At 37.5% G+C, this 27697-nt stretch overlaps 1 protein-coding gene across 1 annotated transcript in view; it reads right to left on the reverse strand.

Annotated features, from left to right (window-relative positions):
* Positions 1-612: 612 nt before the first annotated feature.
* The window catches only part of LOC145982695 (uncharacterized), a 196624-nt gene continuing 169539 nt past the window's right edge, over positions 613-27697 (reverse strand). Inside the window, exons 11-15 of the mRNA XM_083116056.1 lie at positions 27446-27629; positions 18843-19019; positions 14945-15118; positions 9516-9608; positions 613-2094 (exon numbers count right to left, since the gene is read on the reverse strand). Coding sequence (XP_082972182.1) covers positions 1850-2094; positions 9516-9608; positions 14945-15118; positions 18843-19019; positions 27446-27629 — 873 coding nt within the window. The 3' untranslated portion in view covers positions 613-1849. The remainder of the gene's footprint in view (positions 2095-9515; positions 9609-14944; positions 15119-18842; positions 19020-27445; positions 27630-27697) is intronic.

Genomic DNA, 27697 nt, shown 5'->3' on the forward strand with positions numbered 1-27697 from the left:
AAACAATATTAATTGTAACAATGGATCATCTATACTTCAGTCATGCAAAAATCGGAATACATACCACTGAGGTATATCACGTTTTCGATCAAGTTCTTTTATCTATTGATCAAACAATTCCTGTAGAGGAATGACATCAAGAGTCCGAAAATATACAGAATATGTAGAAATGGATGATGAGCAACCATTTATGTAAATGGTAAAAAAAAGGTAAAGTGCTCCCCTGTGCTTAGCACCACGCCATGAAGGCGTATAGGGGGCGTGGGTGTAACGCCCCACACTTTCTTGATCCGGTCGTGAGTGGGGGTGATGTGATCAGCATCATGCCCCTGACCACCTTTACCCCCCAGGGTTCCCCCCAGGTATCCATGTTATTTGACACTGGGTGGGTGCCGGGGCTGCTTCCAACGTTAGGAAAGTTCCCGGATTTGAACCGGCCGGGGATCGAACCCGGGTTAAATGGTAAAAAAAAATTGCTACAACATGCATTGATGAATAGATTTAACGTATTGAGTATTTATAACTAAAATATTATTTGATTAGATTATGTCAATGAAAGTAAGTTTTTTAACTTAAATCTCTATTTTTGCAGTGGCATGATGGAGCCAATTTAAATTGGTATCTTAAAAGTATAACAACTTACACAAAGTTCTATAACAATTTATTTTCTTTATGAAACAACACAAACACAGAACTTTTCTCATTCATGTGACACTAAGACAGATATGGATGGATACTTCATCTCTTCCAACAGTCTTAACATTAATGGCTTTAGTTTCATTAATGAAATAAAAGAAAATGTTTTTAATTAAATTTTGAACACACTTATGAAGCTACACCAGTTCACAACGCATCATACATTTGTTTAAACAAAATGACAATTTACAAGCATGTAAAGTTTTTAAAGTTCCTACGTAAAGGAATTATACTTTTAGAAATAAACAATAACATTATATAGCTTGTTAATGCTATTTAAAAATTAAATATGATTCATAATGAAACTAGGTTTTCTTATCTTGTTTTCATTTAACACCCAAAAATTATGAACAACAATGAAGTGAATATATATGCTGTTTGCAGAGTGGCATCAAATGTTATGTTAATTGAGTAACTGGTCTTGTTTTATTTTGCATTTTTAATTTGTTTCAATACATATTATCCTTATTGTTCATAATGTATCACTCATTACATAATATTGAGAAAAATTTAAGATAGAGGTGGAAACAAATACAAGAGTAAAGAATAGTCCTTGCATTTAAATGTACATTTTCATCAGTTTACCATAAAAAATAACCACAAATAAAAATGGTGCAGCTGAGCTGAAGTACAATAAAAATATTCCAACACACACACAAAATTGCATCAAGATTATGAAAATAGCATGAAACACTTTTGTAGCTCCACAGCCTTTTCACATTCACAAACTCCACAATTAGATCACATCACTTACAACCTAAACATTATGCAAAACAGAATTTACTCAATTGTCAAAATTGGGTAAAACTTGGTTATGTGAATCACAATTTATATTGGCTAACTTCCTGAAAAAATACAAGTGTTGTTACACTACTTCAAAATATTTGAAGAATTAACTATTCTGTCACTGTCATGTTAGACCCTCACATGTTAACTAAACTACAATGAACACACAAATATATGCAAATTGCAAATGCTTAATACTGATGAAGTATTTACATAACAAAAATATTTGCCAAATACTTAAAACAAAACTCTAACTCAACTTTGACAAAGGCAACCTTAATTATATACTATATATATAAAAAAAGTAAGACTAGATTTAGATTCTAAAGCTTTACTTGCAAAGTAGAGCTTGTAACTTAGTTTATAATCAATTATTGCATGGGTTGCTCACCGCATCCAGATCTTTCTGTTTCTCTGCTTTCTGCTTTGACAAAAAGATTCTCCACCATTTCTGATTTCGAGAAGACACGAAGCGGTTCATATGATCTACCAGTTCTGCAGGAACTTCAGTGGAGGGTTTCCAATCTTCAATGAGCTTTGCAATATGGATATATTTTTGTCGACCTAAATATAATAATGTATTTACCACGGCCTCTTGAACCTCATATGGGACTGAAAAGAAAAAGATTACCACTTTTGGTACAAACAGCATTTGCATAATATCACAATTGTCAGTAAAGTATTACACCTACCTACAGGCTAAATCTTCTGAGGAAAAAAGCGACAGTGGTACCTACAATAAAGCAATGTTTACCTAGCATACTGCTAGACTGCAGTACATATCTGCACCTATCATGCATTTTTAGCAGTGGCATAGCATTATAGTACGCCCGGCGTTCCCAGATTTAAAATTTCAAAAATGCTGTAAATATAAAGTAAAACTTGACTAATTTCATATATGTGTGACCTTCATGGCATTATAATAGCTATTTTTTGCGATCCGCTTGCAACGCTCCACTAACAACACTTGTTCTAGCATTTTTTTCGATGCCTTTCCTGGCCGGACACCCGGCAGGTTCGGCGTAAAGGACTCTATATTCCTTGCTGTCTATCTGGAGGGAAAGCTTGGATCTCTACAGCACGCGCGCAAATGTTCTCTCGTACGCCAGCGTACAGAGCAGAGGGCTATGGTGATTGGTTCATGTGACCCTTCCTGCCTTCTGAAGCAGACGGTAGCGGTTGAATTCCTAACCGGTTCTTCGCGCTCGTGCCACTCGTGCTATGTGATGCTACAATAAGCAATATTGACTGACGTAACTTTACCAAACTCAAATATACCACTTCTTAATGGTTACTAGCACTGCATTGTATAATTTATCGCAGAAACAGCGATGTGCATTAAAAACTAAAAGATCAACACAGTTTTTGTCAAATAAGTTGGTGAAGTTCTCGTGGTAGAAGTTCAGCCTGCGGCTGCTCTACCACTTAACCCGCAAAACTATTATTATTTTTTATTATTATTATCTAACTGCTTACTATTGTGTCAATGGAAATGTTTATCATTCATTTGAAAACTCTTTACATCGAATGGTCTCTGAACAAAATTATTTTAAAATGTTTACCAACATTCTCAAGATGTAATAAACAGTGGTCTGAATTACTAATCGGCACTGTTACGTCAGTTGAGTGTAGCTGGATCATCCACCCACCTCCGTGTCAGTGTGTTTTGCACAGCGCGCCAAGATGACAGAGGCCCCCCGATTCGAATCCTGGCGTGAGCACGGGTGTTCTTTGTGAGTGTCCCTTCTTCAATATCATCACTCATATTCATATTCGCGATTAACCAAAAGTGGTAGAAAAGCGAAGTAAAATAAACTAAATCAATCAGTAGTTGGATCATCCACAACAATGACATCTACTGTTGTGCAGAGGCGCTTGTGATTCAGGTAGGTTTTTAATGACTTGCGTCATGCAGAAAGGTATAAAAAAAGATATAAAACACCAGAGTTCAAAACATTTGTGGGATACTGAGGCATATCATTTTCTAGCTAAAACATGCTTGGATGATGTATTATTGAAAGCCAAACTGACTTCAGGCAAATAAACAATACCTGTGGCGACTAATACTATAAGTAAATTATTAAGCAAGAAAGGGCCGACCCTTCCTTCGGACTTGGCATTCCCACCTGAAATGTCCATGCTACGCCACTGATTTTTAGTACCATGTAATACAAATAAATTTTTATTTCGAATAATCTATATAATGATTATCAACCCAACTGCAATCACATGCTGGCACAGACAGGTTGGACTTACCTCTTGATTTGCAACATGACACTATGGCACATGGACAGGATATATTATTTCTTGAAATCTGGGGCTCATCTGAGGATCAAACCTGAACCATTGGCATTCAATGTTCATGTTCGGAATGCCAAAAACACAGGTTTGAGCCCCAATTTTTAAACATAACTTTTCACACATCACGTGTGTGCTGTTCATGTGCTGATAACTGAAAAAAACTTGGTGAAATTTTAAGTCGTTTGTCGAGTTTTGTGTTGCATTTCATTTGCATCTATCTTATTTTATGTTGCCTTTCTGCCTCTTTAGGCTAATAATGATAAGAAATAACGATAAGGTACACTCACGAATGAATCCTCATTCCCTTACTATTTTTATGAATATAAAAGGTGTGTTCAAAAAAAGACCGGATTGAGTGCACTACGCGCAAACTACTTGATGGAATCAAATGAACACAGTTGCGCCATCTAGCGACATCTTTGTGAAGTACATTGCAACAAGGCCCGGAGCTCAGTGCACGAGCAACACGTGTCAGAGTCTGCAGCGGTCAGTGGGACATTTTGTGACTGTGTGAAAAATGAAAGATTTGCAGGAGCAACGTGTGTGCGTTAAATTTTGTTTCAAGATTGGTAAAAGTGCCACATAGACGTTCACAATGCTTCGGGAAGCCTCCGGTGATGAAGCAATAAGCCGATCACAGTGTTGTGACTGGTTCACTCGGTTCAAAACTGGGAGAACTTTGACGGATGAAGATCCTCGAAGTGGGCGACTGTCCACGTCAACAGACGATGTTCACATCAACCTTTTTTCGATTGGCAAGGAATAGTTCATTACGAATACGTCCCACGAGGACAAACAGTCAACAAGGAATTTTATGTGGAGGTTATGAAGAGGTTAAGACACGCAGTGATGCGGAAAAGGCCTGAGCTTTGGCAGAACCAAAACTGGACGCTACACCACGACAACGTGCAGGTTCACATCTCTCTACTTGTGACTGAATTTTTGGCCAAAAACAGGACGACTGTGATTCTTCAGCCTCCATTTGGCTCCGGCAGACTTTTTCCTCTTTCCAAAATTGAAATAGACATTGAAAGGTCGTCGGTTTGACACAAGTGATGACATCCAACAAAAATGTATGAGGGACCTAAAGAGCATTCCGGAAGAAACGTTCCAGGAGGTGTTTCAAAGCTGGAAGAAAAGTTGGGAGCGGTGTGTGGCCAGTCAAGGACAGTACTTTGAAGGGGACAAACATGAATAAGATGTACATGTTCATGTAAAGTTGCTATTCCAACAATCTGGTCTTTTTTTGAACACACCTTGTAAATTCATAAGCTCAAGTTTTGCACTATGTCAAAATACACAGTTCATTCTCTACACCAAAACCCATGAACATTACCTGATTATTACATTAACTTATTAATTTCAGATTCTTCAGCGAACATGTGTAATTGTGAATCGATTGGTAGAATAATGGTTATTGATAAATATTGTATTCATATTTTATTGATATTCACAGACCTTTTTTATGGGTCTATCCAATAAAAGTGTATACAATGGTCGGAACTACCATGCTATTTGTAGTGGTGCTACTGTAGCTAGCTACAAAATTTGTAGCTGTAGCGAAAATTGCAACAGTAGTTGTAGCGAAGCTACAAAATTCTTGCTGTTGTAGCGAACATTTTGCAACAGCTACATTTCTTCTCAGCATTTTGAGGTAAATATTGAATGTGAAAAAAAAATGAAAAAAAAAAGCTTACTTTTGCAGGAGATTCATAAAGACAAAATCTATTACATGGAAATACAGATGATCTAGATCATAGATATCACTGTAATTTATTTGATTACAGTCTGAATAATTATATCTAGATAATTAACTGACATATATGAATATATTCCAGCTAACAGCTATATTGTTTTGAGCTGCATTACTATTTTGGGGGGAAACATGTCTTGTTTGCGGCACAACCAGAACAAATCCAAGGTGTAAGAGACAGCAAAATGTAATTTATTTAATTACTGTGTGAAACACAAGGAGTGCAAAAACTAGCAATCAATTTTTCTCTACAATGACAAAGCAATAGCGCCAGCAATCAATGACTCAGTATGTTAACAGCAATAATCATTATCAGTATATAGAATCTCAACAGCAAGAAATTGTGTTACAAGAACGATAGACATACACTTTCTTATATTACAATTATTTTAGTCATAACACCTGTTCACAAATTTTAAAGTTAAAATGCGTTTGGAACACTCAGGTTTACATGTCAGTTTCCTCAATATATTTTGTGATAGTCTATTGTAAAAAGTATGAACAAGTTATTAACTTTTCTTGCAAAAACAACAATTTTCTTTAGTTAATATGCGGTTTCCAAATTTATGCACTCTTCCTACTTTTAAGTCACGTTTCTGTAACTTTCGCTAACCATGAAAATGAATATAAATGGTTTATTTAGTAATTCTCTTATGTAGAGTCGCTTTCTGCCACTTTGGCTAATCGTGAGAATGAAACAAATCATGAGCAGTGTGGGGATTGGAGGACCAGGGGGATCCCATCCTCCCAACTCAGCATCTTTACAAGTTTTGCTTTGAGTCCACTTTATGCACAGATAAGCTAATCGAGACTGGATCCGAATCAATATGTGTGTCTGCTAGGTATCGAACCTGGGGACCTTTGATTACAAGGTGACAAATTTCCACTGTCTCTTCAGGGCAGCATTCTCAACAGGAAAACTTACGTAAAACATCGCTCCACCTGTTTCTCATTTATAAATACAGTGTGTTTCAAAAGTCACGCAACCCAAACTTTGAAAATTTATATCACAAAAACCATAAGAGATATTTACATCAGGTTTTCTGCATTATAAAGCCTCATCCTTTGAGATATATTTCAATGCTTAACATTATCAATTAATTCCATACAGAAAATTAAATAAATTAATAACTGGCAGAAGGCAGATTAAATTTTTTCCATAAATTCACTTTTCAGTGACAAAACTATATAATAAATTATCGGAGAGTCACAATTAAGACGTCTGATGACATGCCATGTCAATCTGTCATTTGCGACCAATAATGATCATGTGCAGCATTTGATTGATTGATGACTGGCGATTTTATGGGTTGAGTGAAAAAGTGCCATATTTGGGACATATCTCCGTAGCTGGCAACACTAGCAGGTCGAAAATTTGTCAACAGACACAATTGGCCCAACATTTGCAAGAAAAATCAAAATCATAATTTTGCACCAAAATAAGACTTTTAAGTGTAAATTTCTACGTACCTGGCAACCCTGCCATTCTACCACAGCTGAAGAGCTTGTTACAAAATGGTAAGGGCAAATCATAAGTGCGACTACTACACGTCCGGATTTCATCGAGGCTTTTTTGTGTTTGTGTCTACTTTTTTATTAGCCTATTATTATTTTTACAATTTGGACATTTAAGTGTTCCGATTAAATCACTAAACTAATCATGTAGGCTATCACTGGGTCAATAAATTTGTTATCATTTATCCAAACAAAAACAATTACAATATTTTATAATTGAAAACATCTGGGAATTGATCTTCAACTGTAAATACCAACTCTTAACAATTTGTGGGATCATTTGTTGGTGTTTGATATTGTTCATTGCTGCCAAGTCGGAAAAGTGACACAGTCTGACAATAGCAAACGTGTCACTTTTACAGGAGATGCTCAATGGTTGAAACTCGGTGAAGTGTTTCCTCAATGTTCAAAATTGCAGTTTCAATGTTGGTCTTTAATTATTGCAGGGTGGTTGGATGTGTCCTGTAAACTACTCCTTTGAGGTAACCCCAAAGATAGAAATCTAGAGAGGATAAATCTGGTGATCTGGGGGCCACAAATTTTTGGAAATAATCCTTTTATGAAAAAACTCACCCAAAAATGCCATAGTATCGTTGGAGGTATGGCAAGTAGTGCCATCTTGCGTTCATCCTCTTGAAGCAGGGAAATAAACTGAGTGGTGATATCTCGGTACACAATATCATCCACTGTTCACTCAAATAAAATGGGACTCACAATACGTCATCGGGATACGGCACACCATTCTCCAGTTTTTGTGGATGGAGCGGTACCTCGTGGAATGCATGAGGATTTTCAGAAGACCATTTTTTGCTGTTTTGGCTGTTGACATAACCATTCAAATGGAACCAAGCTTCTACAGTGAAAAACAAGGAATTAATTAATGATGCAATTTTCTTTGATGAGATATCGAAACAACCTGCAGTACTTCAAGTGTGTATCCTTATCAAGGTGTCGCAGTTCTTGAACAGCGCGAACGCGATACGGTTTTAGGGTAGCTTTCTTCGCAGCCCTATGAGCACTGGAAAGTGACAAGTCCGCTTAAGACGCAAGTTTCCTCAGGCTTTTGGTTGGAGATTGTTCCAGGTGTATACGCACATCGCTTAAAAACGATGGCGACCATTTCTTGTTTTGTCCCATACACTTCCGGTTTCTCGAAATCGACACACTAGTCGTAAAACAGTTGATTTGTGAGGTACAGCAGAAGCAGGGTATTTATCTTGAAAAACTTTTTGCACACGAGTGAAAGAATGAGTAGTAAAATACTCTTCAACAATGCACACGCACTTCTCCCATGAATACACCATGCTGAATCAACCAGGCACTGTAGTGGGCTGATTCAACCAGACACTGTAGTGGCGAAGCGTGAGCGAAGAAAATTCGGGGTAACCAGGGGCAGCCTAGGATTCTCTCAAGTGTCCAATTTCGCTACAAAATCATGATTTATGATTTTTCACGTAATGTATGGACAATTCTTAGGCACATATTGCGTGCATCTGGTGACAAAATTTCGACCTGCTAGTGTTGCCAGCTACGGAGATATGTCCCAAATATGGCACTTTTTCACTCAACCCATAAAATCGCCAGTCATCAATCAATCAAATGATGCACATGATCATTATTGGTCGCAAATGACAGATTGACATGGCATGTCATCAGACGTCTAATTGTGACTCTCCGATAATTTATTATATAGTTTTCTCACTCAAAAGTGCATTTATGGAAAAATTTTAACGCTGCCTTCCACCAGTCATTAATTTATTTAATTTTCTGTATGGAATAAATTGATAATGTTAAGCATTGAAAAATATCTCAAAGGATGAGGCTTTATAATGTAGCAAACCCAATGTAAATCTCTCTTATGGTTTTTGTGATATAAATTTTCAAAGTTTGGGTTGCGCGACGTTAGAAACACTCTGTAGAAGCGTTCCCAGTTACCCCCAAAATTCGAGCAGCTCCCCCTTCCCCAACTAACATTCTGTTTAAGGACAGTCTATTTAAAAAATTAAATATTTATGTTGATAAAAAAACCAAGTAATCCTACCAAATTTTATTTGTGTGTAGTTGTAATAATTAATTTGGTAACACCTTAATTGCAATACTCATACATCAAATTTGAACTTATATGCAACTTACATAGGTACGACTCTGAAACACTATAGTGAAAATAAGTGACTGAAGTAACTCTGCTATCAAAATTATCGAATGACGGGAATCATGATAATAAATAACAGTAAATTCCCGCAAGTACAACTATTATACTTCTTGTGGTTGCTTTAAGTTTTTTAATGCAGAACAAAGCTACATTTTGGAAGAGTAGCTGTAGCGAAACTACTTTTAAAATGTAGCATTCTGATTACTGCCTGTATATATGAGTGTGTGTGTGCATGCATAACTGTAGACAAAAGTTTGCATTTCTATCTATGATTATTTCTAATTTAGACATATCAAACAAATTAGTACTCACCTGAACTACTCTTCTCCAGGAAGACACCTAAACGTTCGATCAGGCTTCTAACTGCCAAGGCACCTTCATTTGGGAAAGACCTTGCAACTGGACCTAAAAATCACATGGAATTATTAGGAACAACATAGTATATGAATGGATACGCAAAGCTTGCATAGTTTCATTATTACACGAAGTTTCAACCATACACCAAATCAAAAACATTACAATTCTGACTGATTTTCTTTTATCTAGCCATTAACACCTTTTTACATATTCCAACACAAGTTGTACTATGGCAGTGACAAAATATGATGTGCATTTCAAGTTAAAATCAACCGATTATAAAAAATATAACAAAAGAACCATAACAAAAATGAATTAGCGATTAAAACACATATACATCCATTTCATTTGATTTGTAGTCACTATTATTTTACAAGTTGTTTTGGTACCATGGAACAAGCTTTTGTATATCCGCTGCATAAAATTACACTGCATGGGAATTTAGCCAGTCCAGTGTAGTCCTTTTCAACACCTTACTTTCATGCACACAGTTTCAGATTGTCTAACGTGTTAGTAACAAGTTGAACAATGTTGTCTGTGATTTTTTTCTAATAATTCCATGGCAAGAGCACTAACTGTAAATAAATTATCTTTCTGCACTTTTGCATTCACACACTCAATAATGACGGATTGAACATTAGACTTACCACTCCCCTCTTCACCATGCAAATTTGCACAGCCTTATCTAAACCATGTCGAACCATACTTCACAACCAGTTATGAATATTTATTCTTGCAGCCATCATTACTCACTGTAACATGCAAGACAAGCAACTGTGATACCAGTCAAGTGTCCAATGAACTACTTGTTGCTACTGCACAAGTGCAATCTGACCACTGTTGCCAGTTATATTTTATAACCAGTGAACCCTTACTTTTTAAATGCACCTCACATGCCTGCATGTCTATATACATGAGGTGCATTTAAAAATATAAAGGGCCAATTATTTATAAAATGTGATCAGATCACACCTGCACAGTAACATCAAATGGTCCATTGACAACCGAGCAATCATGTAAGGCATGTTCAAAAAGAAAGCAAACTCTTTTCGTAAAATTTGTATATAAATTTGTTGAATAAAACCAACAGTGGTGGTGCATAAGTTTCAAAGCTGTTGCTAAATGCAGTAGATCACGTTGAGTGTGTGTTGAGTGCCTGCGGCGATTTTCAGTTAGCCTGCCATGAAGGAACTGTAAGAGCAGCGAGTATGTGTGAAATTGCAGAAAACTTTCAGAGACGTACGAAATGTTACATGAAGCCTATGGTGAGGAATGTTTCAGTCGAACACAGTGTTACGAATGGTTAAAGAAATTTCAGATCAGGTCGAACCTCCATTGTGAATGATGCAAAATCTGGACACCCATCTCTACCAACATCGATCACATGGAAAATGTGTGGGAAGTCATATGTGCAAATCATCATCTCACCATACATGAAATTGCAGCATTCTACGTTAATGTCATGCAATGATTATGAGAAAAGTTGCAGTGCAATAGACCACAGATGTGGCAGAACAAGTCCTGGATGGTTTATTACGATAATGCACATCTTCATTCCTCACTCATTGTCCTGGAATTTTTGGCAAACACCAGACACCTATTGTCTGACAACCTGCCTTCAGACCTGATTTGGCACCAGCCGACTTCTTACCCTTCCACAAGTTGAAATCAACCCTCAGAAAGGTCACAGATTGCAGATAATAGAAGAGATCAAGGAAAATTTGCTATGGGCCATTCCAAAACTGGAGTTCCAGCAGGTATTCCAGGACTGGAATAAACTCTGGGAGAGAGATGGAGAGATGTGTGCACAGTGGAGGGGAGTCCTTTGAAGGAGACAGGTTCAAGTAACTGGTGAATATTACTAGTATCAAAATTTTGTAAAAGTTTAGTTTCTGTTTTAACAGCCCTTGTATTTTCCCTGGTCAGCTAGCTGTTCATTATCCTGTGAGTTAGAGCATGTTGAAATGGCTAGGCGATTTCACAATTCGACTAGTTCGGAACTATGGTCTGCGATTTGATTTCCTAACACCAAAGGTGAATGACCGCAATTCACCGAGAATTGTGTGAAGTGCATGGTCAGAGTGTAATGAGTGAAGGGAAAGTACAGGAACGGAATGGTGTTGTGCGGTCACACCTACCAGAGCAAACTCCATCTGCATGAAAAGTGAAGGCAACTATTTTCTGGGACCAACTAGGTGTGCTTTTGGTGGATTTCAAGAAGCCAGGGGTGTACTGTAAAACACTATCAAAACTAAGATGTGTCATATAAAATCGATGACGTGGAATGCTGCACTTAGAAGGAAGTGTTCTTATCCATGGTAAGGGTAGACCCCCACCACAGACAGAGAGTGAGACACACACACTCACCACTAATATATTTATTTATTTATTTCTCTCTCTCTCTCTTTTTTTTTTTTTTTTAATTTTCATGATTCAGAGGTTTGGATTGGAACTTCATGATCATTCCATGTATAGACCAGGGTGGCTACATAACGTGTGTTCTTACACTCCAGCCAAGTCAGCGCAGGTCTTACGAGAGGCTTATGCAGACGTCATAGGAAACGTCATGTTGACGTCACTATGGAAGCTGTCCAAAGCTGTAGTTTACGGACAGCGTGTTGGATTGTCTGCTTGACCACAGCGAATTCTCTGTATTTAAAAAGCAGTTGACTTGCTTTTGGAAGCAGTATCAGGTGCAAATGGCACTAAATCTCGCCTTTTTATAAAACTCGGCTACATTAATATAACATTTTGAACACTTGTAGAAATTAGCACAGAAAACTGAAACAATCAACAAATAACTTTGTGCCTACATACCGAAAATAATTATTTTTGTAGTATGTTATTGTATGGTGAATTTAGTTGTCAGAGAGCATATGGTTTAGTACCATGTATTAACACCAACTAATAACATTGAATTAAGGTAAATGAAGTAAGTAGCTTTCAAAAATATTTCAGTGAACCCTTCATTGCAGTTAAAATCAAAAATGATTTTCTTCATTGTTTTATACTTTTCTCTCTTCGGATACCAGTTTTTGTTTATTTTCCCCATATATACATCTATGAAAAGATTATGAAATAATGTTAACTTCACTTTTTTCTTCAGTTGTCTTTCTGACTTACGAAGGTATCAAATAAATTATCGCCGGCCATAGAAAGAAAGCTGCTGCTTGGATTGAGTTCTAGAACAGATTCAGCCGGCTTTGGTTGACTTGGCTGGAGTTTACAAACATACGAGGTGTGTTAAAAAAAGACCGAACTTTTTTAATAGCGTGCCAATGATCCAGCTACCGTGTGCACCTAGCGGTATATCTTGGTAAGAGATCGCCTTTTACTGGGTTCCAATCTATGTGTTAGTTGTAGAGTAGCAGCCGATTGACTGATTGGAGGAACAACACGTGTGTGTGAAATTTTGTGTAAAACTTGGGAAAACTTTTACGGAAACATTCCAAATGTTTAACCAAGCATACAGGGATGACTGCAAGAGCCGAAAGCAATGCTATGATTGGTTTAAGTGCTTTAAGGAGGGCAGGAGTTTGATTGCCGAAGATCCAAGGGCTGGACGACCTTCCACGTCAACAGACGACCAACATGTTGAGATTGTTTGAGCTGTGATTCGTGAAAATCGTCGTTTAACTGTCTGTGAGGTTCCTGAAGAAGTTGGCATAAGTGTAGGATCCTGTCATACATTTCTGACTAAAAAACTTGGCATGCATCGCGTCAGTGCAAAATTCGTGCCGCATTTGTTGACAGATGACCAGAAACAGAATCAAGTTCAACTCTGTCAGGAACTGCTTGCAAATGCAAATTCGAACGAAAACATTCTCAATAACATCGTAACAGGAGATGAGACATGGGTTTACAGATACGATGTGGAAACGAAGAGGCAGTCTTCGCAATGAGAGGAGAAAGGGTCTCCTCGACCAAAGAAAGCGCAGATGAGTCTGTCAAAAATCAAGGTGATGATGGTTGTGTTTTATGATTGGATATGCTTTGTGCACCATGAATTTGTACCACTTGGTCAGACGGTAAACAAGGAAGTCTACCAGAGAATTTTAACACGATTGAGAGATGCTGTGCATAGGAAGAGGCCTGAACTGTGGGGGAATCAGTCATGGATGTTGCATCATGACAACGCTCCACCTCGCACATCGCTCCTTGTCACAAGTTATCTGGTAAAAAATCGCACTTCTGTTGTGCACAACATGCACCCCATTCTCCGGACTTGGCCCCTGCACACAATTTTCTCTTTCCCAAACTAAAAACCACTTTGAAAGAATGGAGTTTCCAAACCATGGAGGAAATTCAGGAAAATGCAACGAGAGTACTGCGCACCATCGAAGGAAGTGCGTTCCAAAATTGGAAGAAACGATGATAATGGTGTATTGACGCTGAGGGGGGGGGGGGGGTTATTTTGAGGGGGATAGTGGTTGAAAGTGTGTATCATGAGCAATAAAGCAAGAACAGCAAAAGTTCGGTCTTTTTTTAACACACCTTGTACATATAGAAGCAAAAATGAAATTCCCTGACTTCTCCAGGTTTTCCAGGACAAATTTTACATTTTTTCCTTGACAATTATAAAGTAAATTCACTTTTTTGTAAATGGAAAAATAAACCCATACAGCTTCCAGGTGACGATTGTATTAAGTACCAATTCATTCACTTCTCTATGATTTATACTCAAAATGAAAAAAACAGTGAATTTGGAAAATTATTACAATCCACAAGCTAGGGATTTTTATGTTAAGTTTTCACATGCAGGAGTTTTAAATAAAACAAAGTTACAGTGTAACTAAATGAGAAAAGAGTGAGTTAGTTGTTTTTAAGAAGCGCCATTAACCCTTCTCTGGTATACGTATGATGTTTACCCAGCTGTCCTAGGCTGTAAAACCCCTGTTCCACCACTGATCATGTTCAAGGTGATGGCCCTGTCGACGAATGACATTGGATGTTCCATTGAAGGAGGCTTCCATTCAGCACAGTGTGATCTAGTTTATCCCACTCATCCTTGCAAGTCCGTCAAATGTCGTGGCTCGACATTTTTGGATGTTCTGGTTTAGTAGGCCAAAGGCACAGAAGTCAATGGGTGATTTAACCGAGATGTCTCCAAATAGATCTGTCTCCTGTTTCACACAAGTCATGTAGGCCACCATTGTTTTTGGTGGTATGGCAGAGGTATGTTGGCAGTATATGGGTTCTAACACATGCTGTAGTAGGCTGCATTAACCTTTACAATATCCACCAGATGAATAGGAAGCTTCCTTTTGGAACAGAAACATGCCACTACCATAAGCCCTTTTGGGAAACTTTCCTTGCACGTAGAATGTACAAAAATTGCTTCTAAAATAATAAAGAAATATCCAACCTGAAATGGAAGAACTTACCCATGACCCTAATGGCCTTTACTGCAAGGTCATCAGGTACTTCATGTCTTTCCCAGCGCTCAACCAAATGCAAGAGTTGTCCTTTTATCAACTTTTTATCGGTCCACTCCCAACCTTGCCGTTTGGCCAATAAGATAATAGCTTCCTCCAGATTTGCTATATCTGCAACTGGATCTGGAACGAACATGAACAATGGTTAGTTCAATAGAAAATTATGTACAATCGCCACATTATAACCTTATATTAACGAAATTCAAACCCATGAATAAATTTAGAAACATGACACTCCATGGAGAATGTGAAGGTAGGACTCCACACACTCTTCAATTAGGCTAGAAAGGAGGTGATGAGATCAGCGCAACACTCCAGCCAGGAACTCACTGATGGGTAGTTGGGGAAGCCCCAAAACTACATATGCAAGGACATAGATGTGAAAATTCCCATCCAAGGTAAATAGCAATCTTGCAAAACACAAAAACTGTTACATTGTAACTGATTACATGGCTAGTAAAAAACGTTTCAGCCAAACATATGGGGCTGTTGACTTTTTATCATCATCTGAGCCAATTCCATTTCTATTTTGGTTATTTTGCAAAACTCTTCTAGTTCTTGTGTTAACAGCACCCACGAGGATGAATGATTAGCAGAAGAAATGGATGATGGGACAAATTCCATTAAGTAATTATTGCCCTGACAAAGATTTCAACCTGGTAAAACAATGTCAATTTTTTTTCCTTCCACTTCAAGCTGAGATTTTTTAATCAAAACTAGACCTACCTTTTAAATACAGTTCCAAACCAGGAATCCCTTGATTAGCAGTATGTCATTGGCGAGACCCTGATTTGAATCTTATACCAGTATCTTCACAGCACGTTATGCTGAATACTCTTTCATTAGCAAATTCTACCAAGACAAAATTGAAGTTTAAATAAATTTCAAGTTTGAATTGTTCATGTAATACGCGGGATTGGCAACACTGATGAAGTTGAGCATGCCCTAGTATTCTGTGCTTGCAACAGAGATAGAATCGTCAGAGTGGGGTTGCGTACGTGTGAGTAGCAGTAAGGTGAAATGGCTGACGTAATACAAAATCCCGCCAAATGTGAAGTGAGATCTGTCATACGATTTCTGAATGCCAAAGGACAGAATGCAGCTAACATCCATCGGGAATTGTGTGCCATTTATGGACCGACAGTGATGAGTGAAGGGAAGGTCAGGCAATGGTGCAGAGAGTTTCGGGAAGGGAGTTCAAATGTCCATGACGATGAGCGTAGCGGAAGGCCTAGTGTTCAGACGGACAATCTGGTGGAACGTGTGAACGAGAAAGTGCGCAATCGCCAGCTCACAATATCTGAATTCGCCAAAGAGTTTCCAGAAGTGTCTGTGAAAACAGTGCATCGAATTGTGACTGACAACCTGGGGTATCACAAACTGTGTGCGAGGTGGGTATCAAAAATACTGACAGATGCTCACAAAGAGTAAAGTAGGAGAGCTGCACATGATTTTTTGGGCCGCAGGGGGGAGGATGGGGATGACCTCTTTTTGCATAAAACGTGGATATTGTACGCCACTGGGGAGTCGAAGCAGCATTCAATGCAATGGCAGCACTCTGGTTCTCCTAAAGTGAAGAAATTCAAACAAACACCATCAGTTCACAAAATCATGGCAACCATGTTTTGGGACCAAAAGGGTGTGACTTTTGTGGAATTCTTGGAACCAGGATGAACAATTACAGCAGGGGTGTATTGCAAAACACTGAATAATATGCGACGTGCCATCCAAAATCGGCGGAGAGGAATGCTACGTTCTGGAATTTTTCTGACCCATGACAACACCCGCCCACACACAGCTGCTCGTACTGTTGAGACAATTCAAAGATTTTCGATGGAAACTATTCAATCATCCCACTTACAGCACCGACCTTGCCCCCAGCAATTTCTTTCTTTTTCTTCACCTGAAAAAGTGGCTTGCATCGAAGCATTTCAATGACAGTGACATGCTCAAGACATCAGATCTGGACTGGCTGCACTCTTAGGTGGCAGATTTTTACGCAGAGGGTATACGGAAGCTCGTGCGATGCTATCAGAAATGTCTGGAGGTTAATGGTGACTACGTTGAAAAATAGCCAAGGTATGTACTTGTTTATCAATGACAATAAATTTCTTCCCCTATCATTTTCTTCTTTTTTTAAAAATATCGGCCCTTTTTTATTTTACATGCACCTCGTATATTACAGAATATTCCTTGGAAAAGCCTAATCTTTGTTGATTCCAACAGGAACTAACTATTCTGCAGTTTACTGAATATTTTCCTCTGGTTTTGTAAACAATGAAATAAAGTTCACACAGTTGGGGTTGATTTTGATCTTTTTCTGGAAAAGATCCTGTCTCTTTTGGGAAGTAAAATTTTAGAATTCCCTCCCACCAAGCACATTAGAAGAGGAAGAATATATCAATTTTACACAAATATTTCTCTTACAGTAATTCCATGCAACCCTTGAAATAGATCAAAGTCTATATAAATATTCCTAAATGTAGCATTTATGTTATGTTATGGCCTACAATTATGCAATGTTGAAAAATCATTCGATGTTTCATTGAAAAATAAAGATTTCGAATATAATATAAAACAGAAAAATTTATTTTCACAATGATTCGCCCCTCTTGCAAGTACTTTTACTTCCCTTACAAGCAGGATTTGTGCCAAGAATTACTTCTAGTCAAATAAACAGTAAATTTAACTTGGAAATTTTAAGTTAAATATTTTTGTATTAACAAAAAAATAATAATATATTCTATACGAATGGTCTCTTTTGGTACTTACATTGAAGAGCCTAACTTCCATAGCTCCATTGCTAGAACCAATGATTCGAAATAAGTTGTGATACTATTTTTTTTATTCAGTAATACATGTTATTTATTTATTTTTTATAGTGAACAATTTTCAAATAGACTTCATGCAATTGTGGGTACGTATTACATTAGAGTTGCATATAAAAAAAATTCTATTCACTTATTTTATTGTAGAGATCACATGCCTCAAGATATAAGTGTTAATATTCACTGGATCTTCTAACTGTTCTTGTTGGGAGATGGATGTCAATTTCACTTGTTGTTTTCACAGCCCAAGCTGTGAAGCACCAAAATAAAACAAACAAACTCTCTAGAAGAAATTGTTTTCATGGTTAAATTACTTGTCATTATCTGCACATTTGTAAAGCCTATGCTATGAAAATCAAATTGGTACAAAAAAAAAAAAAAGAAAGCAGCACCATACAATACCCACATTGCATTGTAATTCATGTGTATGTAAATGAAAAGAGAAATGTAATTAATATCAACAGTACTTTCTGAAGAAAGTGTGCGTGTGATTATTGCAGCCATGTGTGTTTTGGCCAGCAGGAAGCATGTACATATGCTGGGACAGATGTGTCTCGACTGGTGTTTTGTGGTTACATACAATGCAATGAATATGCATTATAATATTCATGAATATTTCGTGTGTAGTATAGGAACAGATAAAATTTGACATTCATGAATAAAATAAATGCAGGAACCAGGAATTCAAATTATTCCTGGTAAGTAGACACACTGCCAGCATAAACCCTGCATTCCTAGCAGGGTTCTCATTCATCTTGTAAAACCAATTTTCCTTTCAAATAACTTTCCTGACCACTCAATAATGATCTGACAGGTATTTAATTTTGCACATTAATCAAGTTTATCCAACAATGAATATCCTCCTCGCAAAGTTATCCAATGAAATTTAAAGAGTGGATAAGCGAGATGGAGGAAAAGTCTTACATTTATACACTGTTATAGTTTCGTGAAGACATCAAAACATTATGAATTTAAAATATAGACATTTTAACTAAAACTAATCAATTAAACTATCGTACCTTTCAATCTCTCAATGAGATTCTGAAGCAGCACCTCAGCTGTGGTATTTCCATATTCATAACCATACACTGTTTTCAGGAGCTCTTTTAATGTCAATATCTTAAAATCGCGATGAGCATTTGTAGCATCTTGGTTCATAATTACAAATATGAATGTTTGTTCCACTGGATCAAGTACTGAAATATAAAACAAAAAATCAAGAAAGTTCAGACTAAACAGTAAATGATGATAATCTTGTAAACTCAATTCGAATTAATAACAGGGCATACTCAATCAATACACAGATGGATTTAGAAAGAGAATATGATCTTGTTCATGAGAAGTGATGTGACTCCTTTTCAAGTAAAATGACACACTCAAAGAGCATGTGACTGAATATCTGGTCAAATTGTAGAAGATACATGACTGATAAATTATTTAAGTGTAAAGCAATGTATTTTTAATACTTTTCTTTTTTCCAAATTTGATTTTATACAAATCTTATGTAATCCATCTCTGAAAACAATTTGCTTCCAGTTTCCACAGTTTAGATTCAACACCCCTTTTGTCAACTAACGACTGCCATGAGGAACCTTGAATTTTCACAGATAAAATAACAATCAAAAAATTTTAATTGCTGAAAAAAGTGTTTATGAATGTGCAGTGACATGTTCAGAACACCTTTTTCACCCATTTGATATTGCAAAATAATGCAAATTGGGCATAAAATGCAAATTGTGACCTTTATTGCAAATTTCAACATATTTTGGGCTTAAACAACAAAAACACTACAAAAATCCAACATTTTTGTCTTTTAGGTTTCTTTAAAAAATGTACCATATTTATGCATTTATAACGTTCACATTTTCCAACATTTTATCCAAGAGAAAACAATAGTTCATGTTGTACATGGAATAATTCCAACAGCTGCATGAAACCATGTGTAAATGTATTTTTCCCATGATTTTTTTACCTATCACAGAGAAAAGTGGAGGGCTTATGACAGGAGATCGAGTGTGCACCCACTGTCACAGGAGAGCCATAGCATTGGCATTTGTCATGCAAGAAGCATGTTGCTTTAACAAGTAGTGGTGGATTTTGGCAGGGATTGAATGCACACATTTACCATCACATGGGAGCTGTAACATCGGAAAGTAATGAAAAATAACTTTGAAAAAATTGGTTCCAACATAAGAAACTGTCGCAAACAGGTGTAGAGCATATGACCCAGGCATATGTGTGCGCAGACCCTCTGATTAGGGGGTCAAAAGCCTTGATGAAAGTTCAGTCGGGAAAGGAAAACCTCATTTTATCTCACTGTTTTAGTTTCATTGCATTGATGGGTATATATGTATGTATAGAGGCATCATAACACATAAATAAATTGTGCCGTGCTCCTTTTCCTCCAAACAATTGTGTTCATTCATGTAAGAGAAAACTGTTTAGCAGCAAGAGTCTGGAGTACTTAGTAGTTAACTTCTCTCTCTGGTAATTACAATGCAATACAGAAAACAATAAAATTGTGAGCGAAGCGAGCAAGAAAATTATTAGATTCAAATTTTTGCAAACTGAAAACAATATTGATTGAATATGACAGAAAAAAATTCACGGTGCACACCATGGCATTCTCTTTTACAATTTTCTTTAATTTAGATCGTTCGGTGCCAAGGGCCAACTCCCGCCGGCCCATAGATATGGTTGTGAACTTAACAAGACTTTAAGAAAAGCAGGCCTTTACAATATGTATTATTATTTCTATAAAATTTTACATCGAGGGGGCAATAGCCCCTTTGTGCCCTCCTGCAAGTGCTCTTGGCTGCCTGGAAGAAATAATGCAAGGAAGACGTGAATACTAATTCCATCTTGAGTATCCTCTACTGCTACTCTTAGATTCTACTAGTCTTGCTTTCTTTTACCTCAATGTTAACCCCCCTATAATTGATTTCCATCCAAGATTGGGGAGGGGCAATGCCAATTGCCCCCAGTGGTTGCGCACTGCATCCCCTTGCCCCACAGTTGCTTTAAACTTTAATCAGCTTGAAAATACTTGATTTTGTTTGAGTATAATATCGTTTAATAATGGCGATAAGATTCTTCTACACTAAATTTCTAGGTGAAAGTATAATAATATAGGGACATGCACGTCTGGAAGAGGGGCAAGCATTGCCACACCTCACCACTTAGAAATCGAATGTCAAAAGAATTCCTATATTATTATTTCTTCCTATCTATGCCCTTACTATACGGCGCACGGTTTAGAAGCAATATCAAGCGGAGGTACGGAGAGCATGTCCTTGGCGACCAGACAATGGTAGGAGTGCAACGTTGTACAGTTAGGAAACTGCAGCGTGCAAATTAAATGCCATGTTTTGTATTTTATTTTGCGCAAGAAGTTTTCATAAAACTCGCCACTTTAAGGTTCATCATAAGATGGGGCACGACATTTTGAACCTGACTGTCCAAGTCCCATGAATTTCTGTCACCTACAGCTGGAGATATTGTTTCTTGAAGAAACACGGGTAACAGCACGTCTCAACACACACAATAAACCTTCCATTTTCCTTCAGTCTGTTTTTTCGTTGCCATGTTGACCCAGCTGAGTTGTTGTGTCTTGGTAAAGCTATGGGTGTTAAATTCGGCTGAATATGCCCAATGACCCTTCATTGTCGTGGGCATTCACGAACATTGCGAGTCAGTTAAGTCAGTTTGAGTTCAGCATTTTCGTAACAAGGGCGGTGTAAGATAATTTTACTTGTATGCCACGAAGAACAGTTGAGAGAGGATTCAATACAGCCCTTACTGAATGATTTGATTTATTTTACTTCGCTTTTCTGCCACTTTTGGCTAATCGCGAAGATTATGATATGATGAAATTGATGAAGGGAAACTTACGAACACCTATGCCAGGGCCGGGATTCGAACCCGAGAACCCTGGCATCGTAGCATGCTGTGTAATACAGCCATTATGTTCGATAGTTGTGCAATAGTTTGTGTTCCGTGAGTGTTATTAAATAATGTCGCGCCGGACCCTATGGTGCAGTGCTTAGCATATCGCGATACGACGCCAGGGGTCCCAGGTTCAAATCCCGGCCTGGACATGGATGTTTATCCATGTCCATTCATCTATTTCATTATATCATCACTCATTCCCATCTTCGCAATTAGCCAAACGTGACAGAAAAGCAAAGTAAAATAAAGCAAATCAAGTCAAATTAATAATGCCGCTCTTAAAACCTAGTACTAGTAGTACAAGCACCAAAGGTAAAATATTACGTTCACAAGACAGAAATCTTAGTTTTAAAGTGTATTCTTACTACAAGGAATTGGTGTCGGAAGAAGTACGTGCTGAAACTGCATTTTCTTATACTCGAGAACTTACGGCTAAAGCATGTGGCGTATGTGTGCATACTGTGTTGCGTATTATAAAACAGGGTAAAATATCTACCACAGAAATCCGTGAACCCTCTTTAAAATCTCCTGGGAAACATGCTAGAAAACAGAAACGAGAGCGATGATGATGGCCTTGCAGTTCCTCTATAATAAATTCCTTCAAACTTCTTTCAGGTACGAGTTTCTCTTATATGCTGCAGTGATATGATATAATCCTGTGTAGAATTCTTCACTATATATATATTTCATTGTATTCAAATATCAAGTGCATGCATTATATATAAAAAGTTGAATATTGGAGACAGCGAATTCTCTGTGTTTCCCTTCCGCTAGCAGTTGGTTTGACAACAGCGCGACAGCACTGGCTGCGTATTGGCTGAACTCATGTTCCTTTTAAAAGCATATGCTGTATAATTTATCTTTGGTTTATCCACTCAATGCTTGTGTACTCTTGATATAACCACTTTTGAGCTGTAAATTTAGGCACTAGTGATGGGAAATTCTCTGTCCATACTACATCACCAGGTTTAGGCATCCAATGGACCATATTAGTGTGACATCATGCTGGAAGATTGAGTCCAAACAAAGCGGTCACTTATTTTTCTCCTATTCAAAGCCATTGGATTTTCCATCGGAAGAGGTAGCTTTAAGAATTGTGACAGCACTTATGAAAGAAAATTGTGATGCATATCGTACATCAATGTAAAGATGAGATTTCGGAGAATACGTCTATATATAAACTAATATGATCCTTTATCTTCATCCCATTTATCACTACCTAAACATTCTTTATTTGTCAATTGGGTAAATTAAATACACCTCTTGGCTGGTAACTTTACACCTGCTTCCAGTCGCATTTGTGAAGAGTGGTTAGCACAGCACATTATGATGCGAGGTCTTGGGCTCAACTCCCAGCCTGGGCATGGATGCTCTTTGCGAGTGTTCCTTCATCAATTTCATCATATCATCACTCATCCTCACTTTTGCAATTAGCCGAAGTGGCAGAGAAGCGAAGTAAAATAAACAAAATCAATTAATCAATCAATTCAGCTGCATTTCTATTTTGAAAATATTTACTCTTAATAAAACCCTTAATTGTCTGAACCCATCTCTCTGCTAATCCACCACTTTCTGCGTTCCAAAGTGAAGAATAGTTCAACATTACTAAAAGACACACACAAAACCTCTCAAACCAAGTGCTTCTGAATGGAGGTCCATTATTCAATACTATAAGAAATGGGTAACCAAAGATCTGAAAATTCCTCTTTAAACATTGTATAGTTTATTTTTCTGTCGTAGAATATATCTGCTAAATTCCCACCCATGTGGAACAACTATCAATGAACAACAAAGTTTTTCCATCCCTGTGCTTAAAGAAATCAATGCACACTCTCTCAAATGAAATATCTGTTTGCTTCCACTATATACATATATTTATTTCTGAGAGTACTTAATTGAAAATGGCTTCACTGAACTGTTGTTTCTCAATCTTCATCTATCAATGACCACCAGTAGAATTCTATTGCTATCACTTTCCTTTTTGGCATTCCTACACGTTCAGCATGTACCTTAGCATTCCTTGATAATTTTTTGAAAGCAAAGTGGGCCATCCCAATTCAATAACTTTCTTGCAAATTATCATCATCATCTTTCATTTCCCACTGTTGTATCTATCAAAAGCGGTTCTATTGCAATGGTATCGGTGACAATCCAGGATCCATGACACACTTAATTCACTTCAATACAATTCTTAACCTGGATGCACAATCCAACGTTTTTAACAGTTACTGAACAACATCACTTCAAACACACCTTAAGTAGGACCACCCAAAATCTACCACACGGCAATGTAAGGAAGCATATACCAGGTGTATAAGCTTAAATCTGCTGTTTTGTAGTCAGAAAAGCACATGGTTTGTTCATAGAAAGCAACAAGAAATTTATTCAAAGTACTTGCCCTCGCGAGCTACACATTTTGCCCACCTCTTGGGCAATTTGTGGATATCACGCCAAAAAAAGTCCTTCTCTTTCGAGGCAAACCAGTCATCAAGCCATTTTCGGACATCTGCATATGAATCGAAGTGCTGCTCAGTGAGGGCATGGCCCATCGATGAAAACAGACGGTAGTCGGAAGGGGCCAGGTCTGGTGAATACGCGGGATGGGGTAGCACCTCCCAGTTGCGTGTCTCCAAGTAGTCTTGGACCAGTCTTGACGTGTGCGATGGGGCGTTGTCGTGGAGGAAAATCAGCTTGTCATGTCTTTGTTGATAATCCGGCCTTTTGTCACACAGAGCACGGTGCAATTTGATCAGTTGTTGGTGGTAGCGGTGAGCAGTGACAGTTTCACCAGGTTTCAACAGCTCAAAGTAGAAGATACCCTGTTGATCCCACCAAACACACAGCATCGTCTTCTGGCCGAAGCGATTTGGTCTCGAGGAAGATGATGGTTGGCCGTGATCAACCCACGATTTCTTGTGTTTAGGATTCTCGAAATAACAGTTGGGCTGAAAAGTTCGTAGGCTAACATAGTAAAAAATATTTTTTTGACAAAATTCGATTTTATTATTCAATATAGTTGCCTTTGAGGGCGATACAACGATTATAGCGGTCATACAATTTTTCAATGCCATTTTTATAGTACGATTTCTCATTAGCCTCAAAATAGGCCTCAGTTTCGGCGATTACCTCTTCATCAGTGCTAAATTTCTTTCCAGCGAGCATTCTTTTAAGGTCTGCAAACAGGAAAAAGTCATTGGGGGCCAGATCTGGAGAATATGGTGGATGGGGAAGCAATTTGTAGTCTAATTCATATAATTTTGCCATCGTTTTCATTGATTTGTGACACGGTGCATTGTCTTGATGAAACAGCACTTTTTTCTTCTTCAAATTGGGCCATTTTTTCGTGATTTCATCCTTTAAACGCTCCAACAATGCTATGTAATAATCTCAGCTATCTCGATCAACTTCACTTTACGATCATTTAAAATTATTTTGTGGACTTTTTTGATGTTTTCGTCGGTAACAGCCTCTTTGGGGCGTCCACTGCGTGCATCGTCTTCGATGCTCATTTCGCCTCGTTTAAATTTAGCAAACCACTTCTCAACGGTTGATTTTCCTGGTGCAGAGTCCGAATAATGTTTATCAAGCCAAGCCTTGGCTTCAACAGTATTTTTTTTCGCCAAAAAGCAATGCTTTATTAACACACGAAATTCTTTTTTTATCCATTTTTTCACAATGACAAAAGCTGCTTCACTCACAATGCTATATCTCAAGAACTAATTATCCGGAAGCTGTGAAATTTATACACGTATCTTTTGAAGGTTAGTACTAAGTAAAAATCACATGTATTTAATTCTAGTAACGCCATCTATGAGTCAGCCTACAAACTTTCCAGCCCAACTGTTATATCCACTTTTCATCGCCAGTCACAATCCGATGCAGGAAAGACTTTCTTTTTTGTCTGGCAAGCAAGATTTCACATCTCTCCAGCTGCCGATCGGTCAATTCATGCGGCACCCATTTTCCGATCTTTTGAACCTTTCCCATGGCACGTAGACGCATGGAAATGGCTGCTTGAGTTAACACCCAATTGCTCGGCATGCATCTTTTGCGTTTGGGTATCATCCTCGTCCAAAAGAGCCTGCAATTGCTGGTCCTCAACCTTCCTGGGCCCATTTTCACGTTTCTTGTCGCTCAGGTCAAAATTGCCGTCTTTGAACCGACGAAACCAATCTCTGCACATTGTTTCCGATACAGCACTGTCACCATAGGCCTCCACAAGCATTCGATGTGATTCGGAAGCAGATTTCTTCAAATGGAAGCAGAAAAGCAGAGCTTCCCGCATATGCTCTTTTTCTGGCACAAAACTAGACATGCTTACCACAGGAACACTGTCTGTTGTTGTCTGCTTGAGCTGACGATCTGCACTGATTCGTGTTGGCAGATGTCCAACTCATACAAACACCAGGTATGGCATGCCCATGGTAGCTTCATATGCTCACTAACGCCATCTATGAGCAAACAGCAGATTTAAGCTTATACACCTGGTACTACTAAACAGACAACTAAATACAAATGCCTGTGGTATCTTTACTTTGATTCTAAGTATAAAACTTGAACTCATATATTACTGCAAGAGCGTTTACTAAAAAATCATGATAGCAAACCCCAATCAAGTATCAAGACACTCGCAAATCTCTGTAGTAAATATGCTACCTTTAAATTTTTAAATATTCTCAGTTTTTAGAAAAGCTAATAAATCACCATCTCTAAAAAAGTACTACTACTTATCATACAATACAAATGTGCATACCTGCTGTAATCAAATTGCATAAAGAATACTCGTAAATGCTTTAAGAAACATCAACGAAAATAACAAACTCAACAATTTAATCCAATATCATCAAATGATTACATGTCATACAATCATTTAGCACTGTGCTAGTGATCACAAAGATTTCAACCACATGATGTAAAAAAAGATGATTGAGAATCTTTGCCGGTTTCGGCATGGATTTGGATTAACAAAATGCAAGTTATACGAGTATTGGTGGTGTTGATTGTATTCTTCATTGTGTATAAGTAGATTGGCATTTCTTAAATAGCAGAAGATTAAAATACAACCGATAAGTACTAAAATCAACTTAAGTTTTTCTACATGGAATCAAGGTAATGTGAAGCAAGTAGTGCTAGTCCTTGCAGCTAAGATCAAAGAAGTCCAATTAAGGGGAGTGACATATATTAAAATCCAAGGACTTTTACACAGACCAATATGAGCATGTCACCCTAAGTTTCAACTTTATCAATGATATTGTTCTGTCCACGACCACACTGCTTATCCGATATCCTTATCGTTGACCCCTCATTCTAAACAGGAAATGTGTGTGTGATTTCTGAACAATGGCACATCAATGTATTCTACTTGACACAAACTTTGCCACATACCATCAACATTTCTTAAAAAAAGATACTGTGAAACAGGTGGTTTCAATGTGGTATTTTACAAATTTCAACTGATTTATCCAATTCAAAAGTAAAAGAGAAGATAACAAAATGTTTCATAAAAAAAATAATAACTTTCAAAATATTCAATTAAGAAATAAAATATGTTCATATTTCACCACTAATATGCTAATTAATTTTAAAAATTAAGTTATGGATAAAACTCTTAGAAGATGGTTTAATACAAATTTTTATTAGCTACTATCACGTAAAACTGAAATAAAAATCTCACCTTTTCCTGGAATGGCACGAGGAATTATTTCAGGCCAGCAGGTCAACACAGTGAATATTAGTGTCAGTGCTCTGTAGCCCATGCAAAACAGAGCATCATAGCAGAGAATCAGAACACGATTTCGATCATCGAGTACTTTACACGATGCTGTATAAAATCTTGCAAGATTACACACTTTGGAAACCTAAAAAAAAAAAAAAATTAATCTGTAGTATTTTCTTCCAAATTAATCAATTTGTTAAAGATAGAATA

This window comes from Lepisma saccharinum, unplaced genomic scaffold, assembly GCF_977018435.1.
Source record: "Lepisma saccharinum unplaced genomic scaffold, izLepSacc3.1 HAP1_SCAFFOLD_340, whole genome shotgun sequence".
NCBI lineage: Eukaryota > Metazoa > Arthropoda > Insecta > Zygentoma > Lepismatidae > Lepisma > Lepisma saccharinum.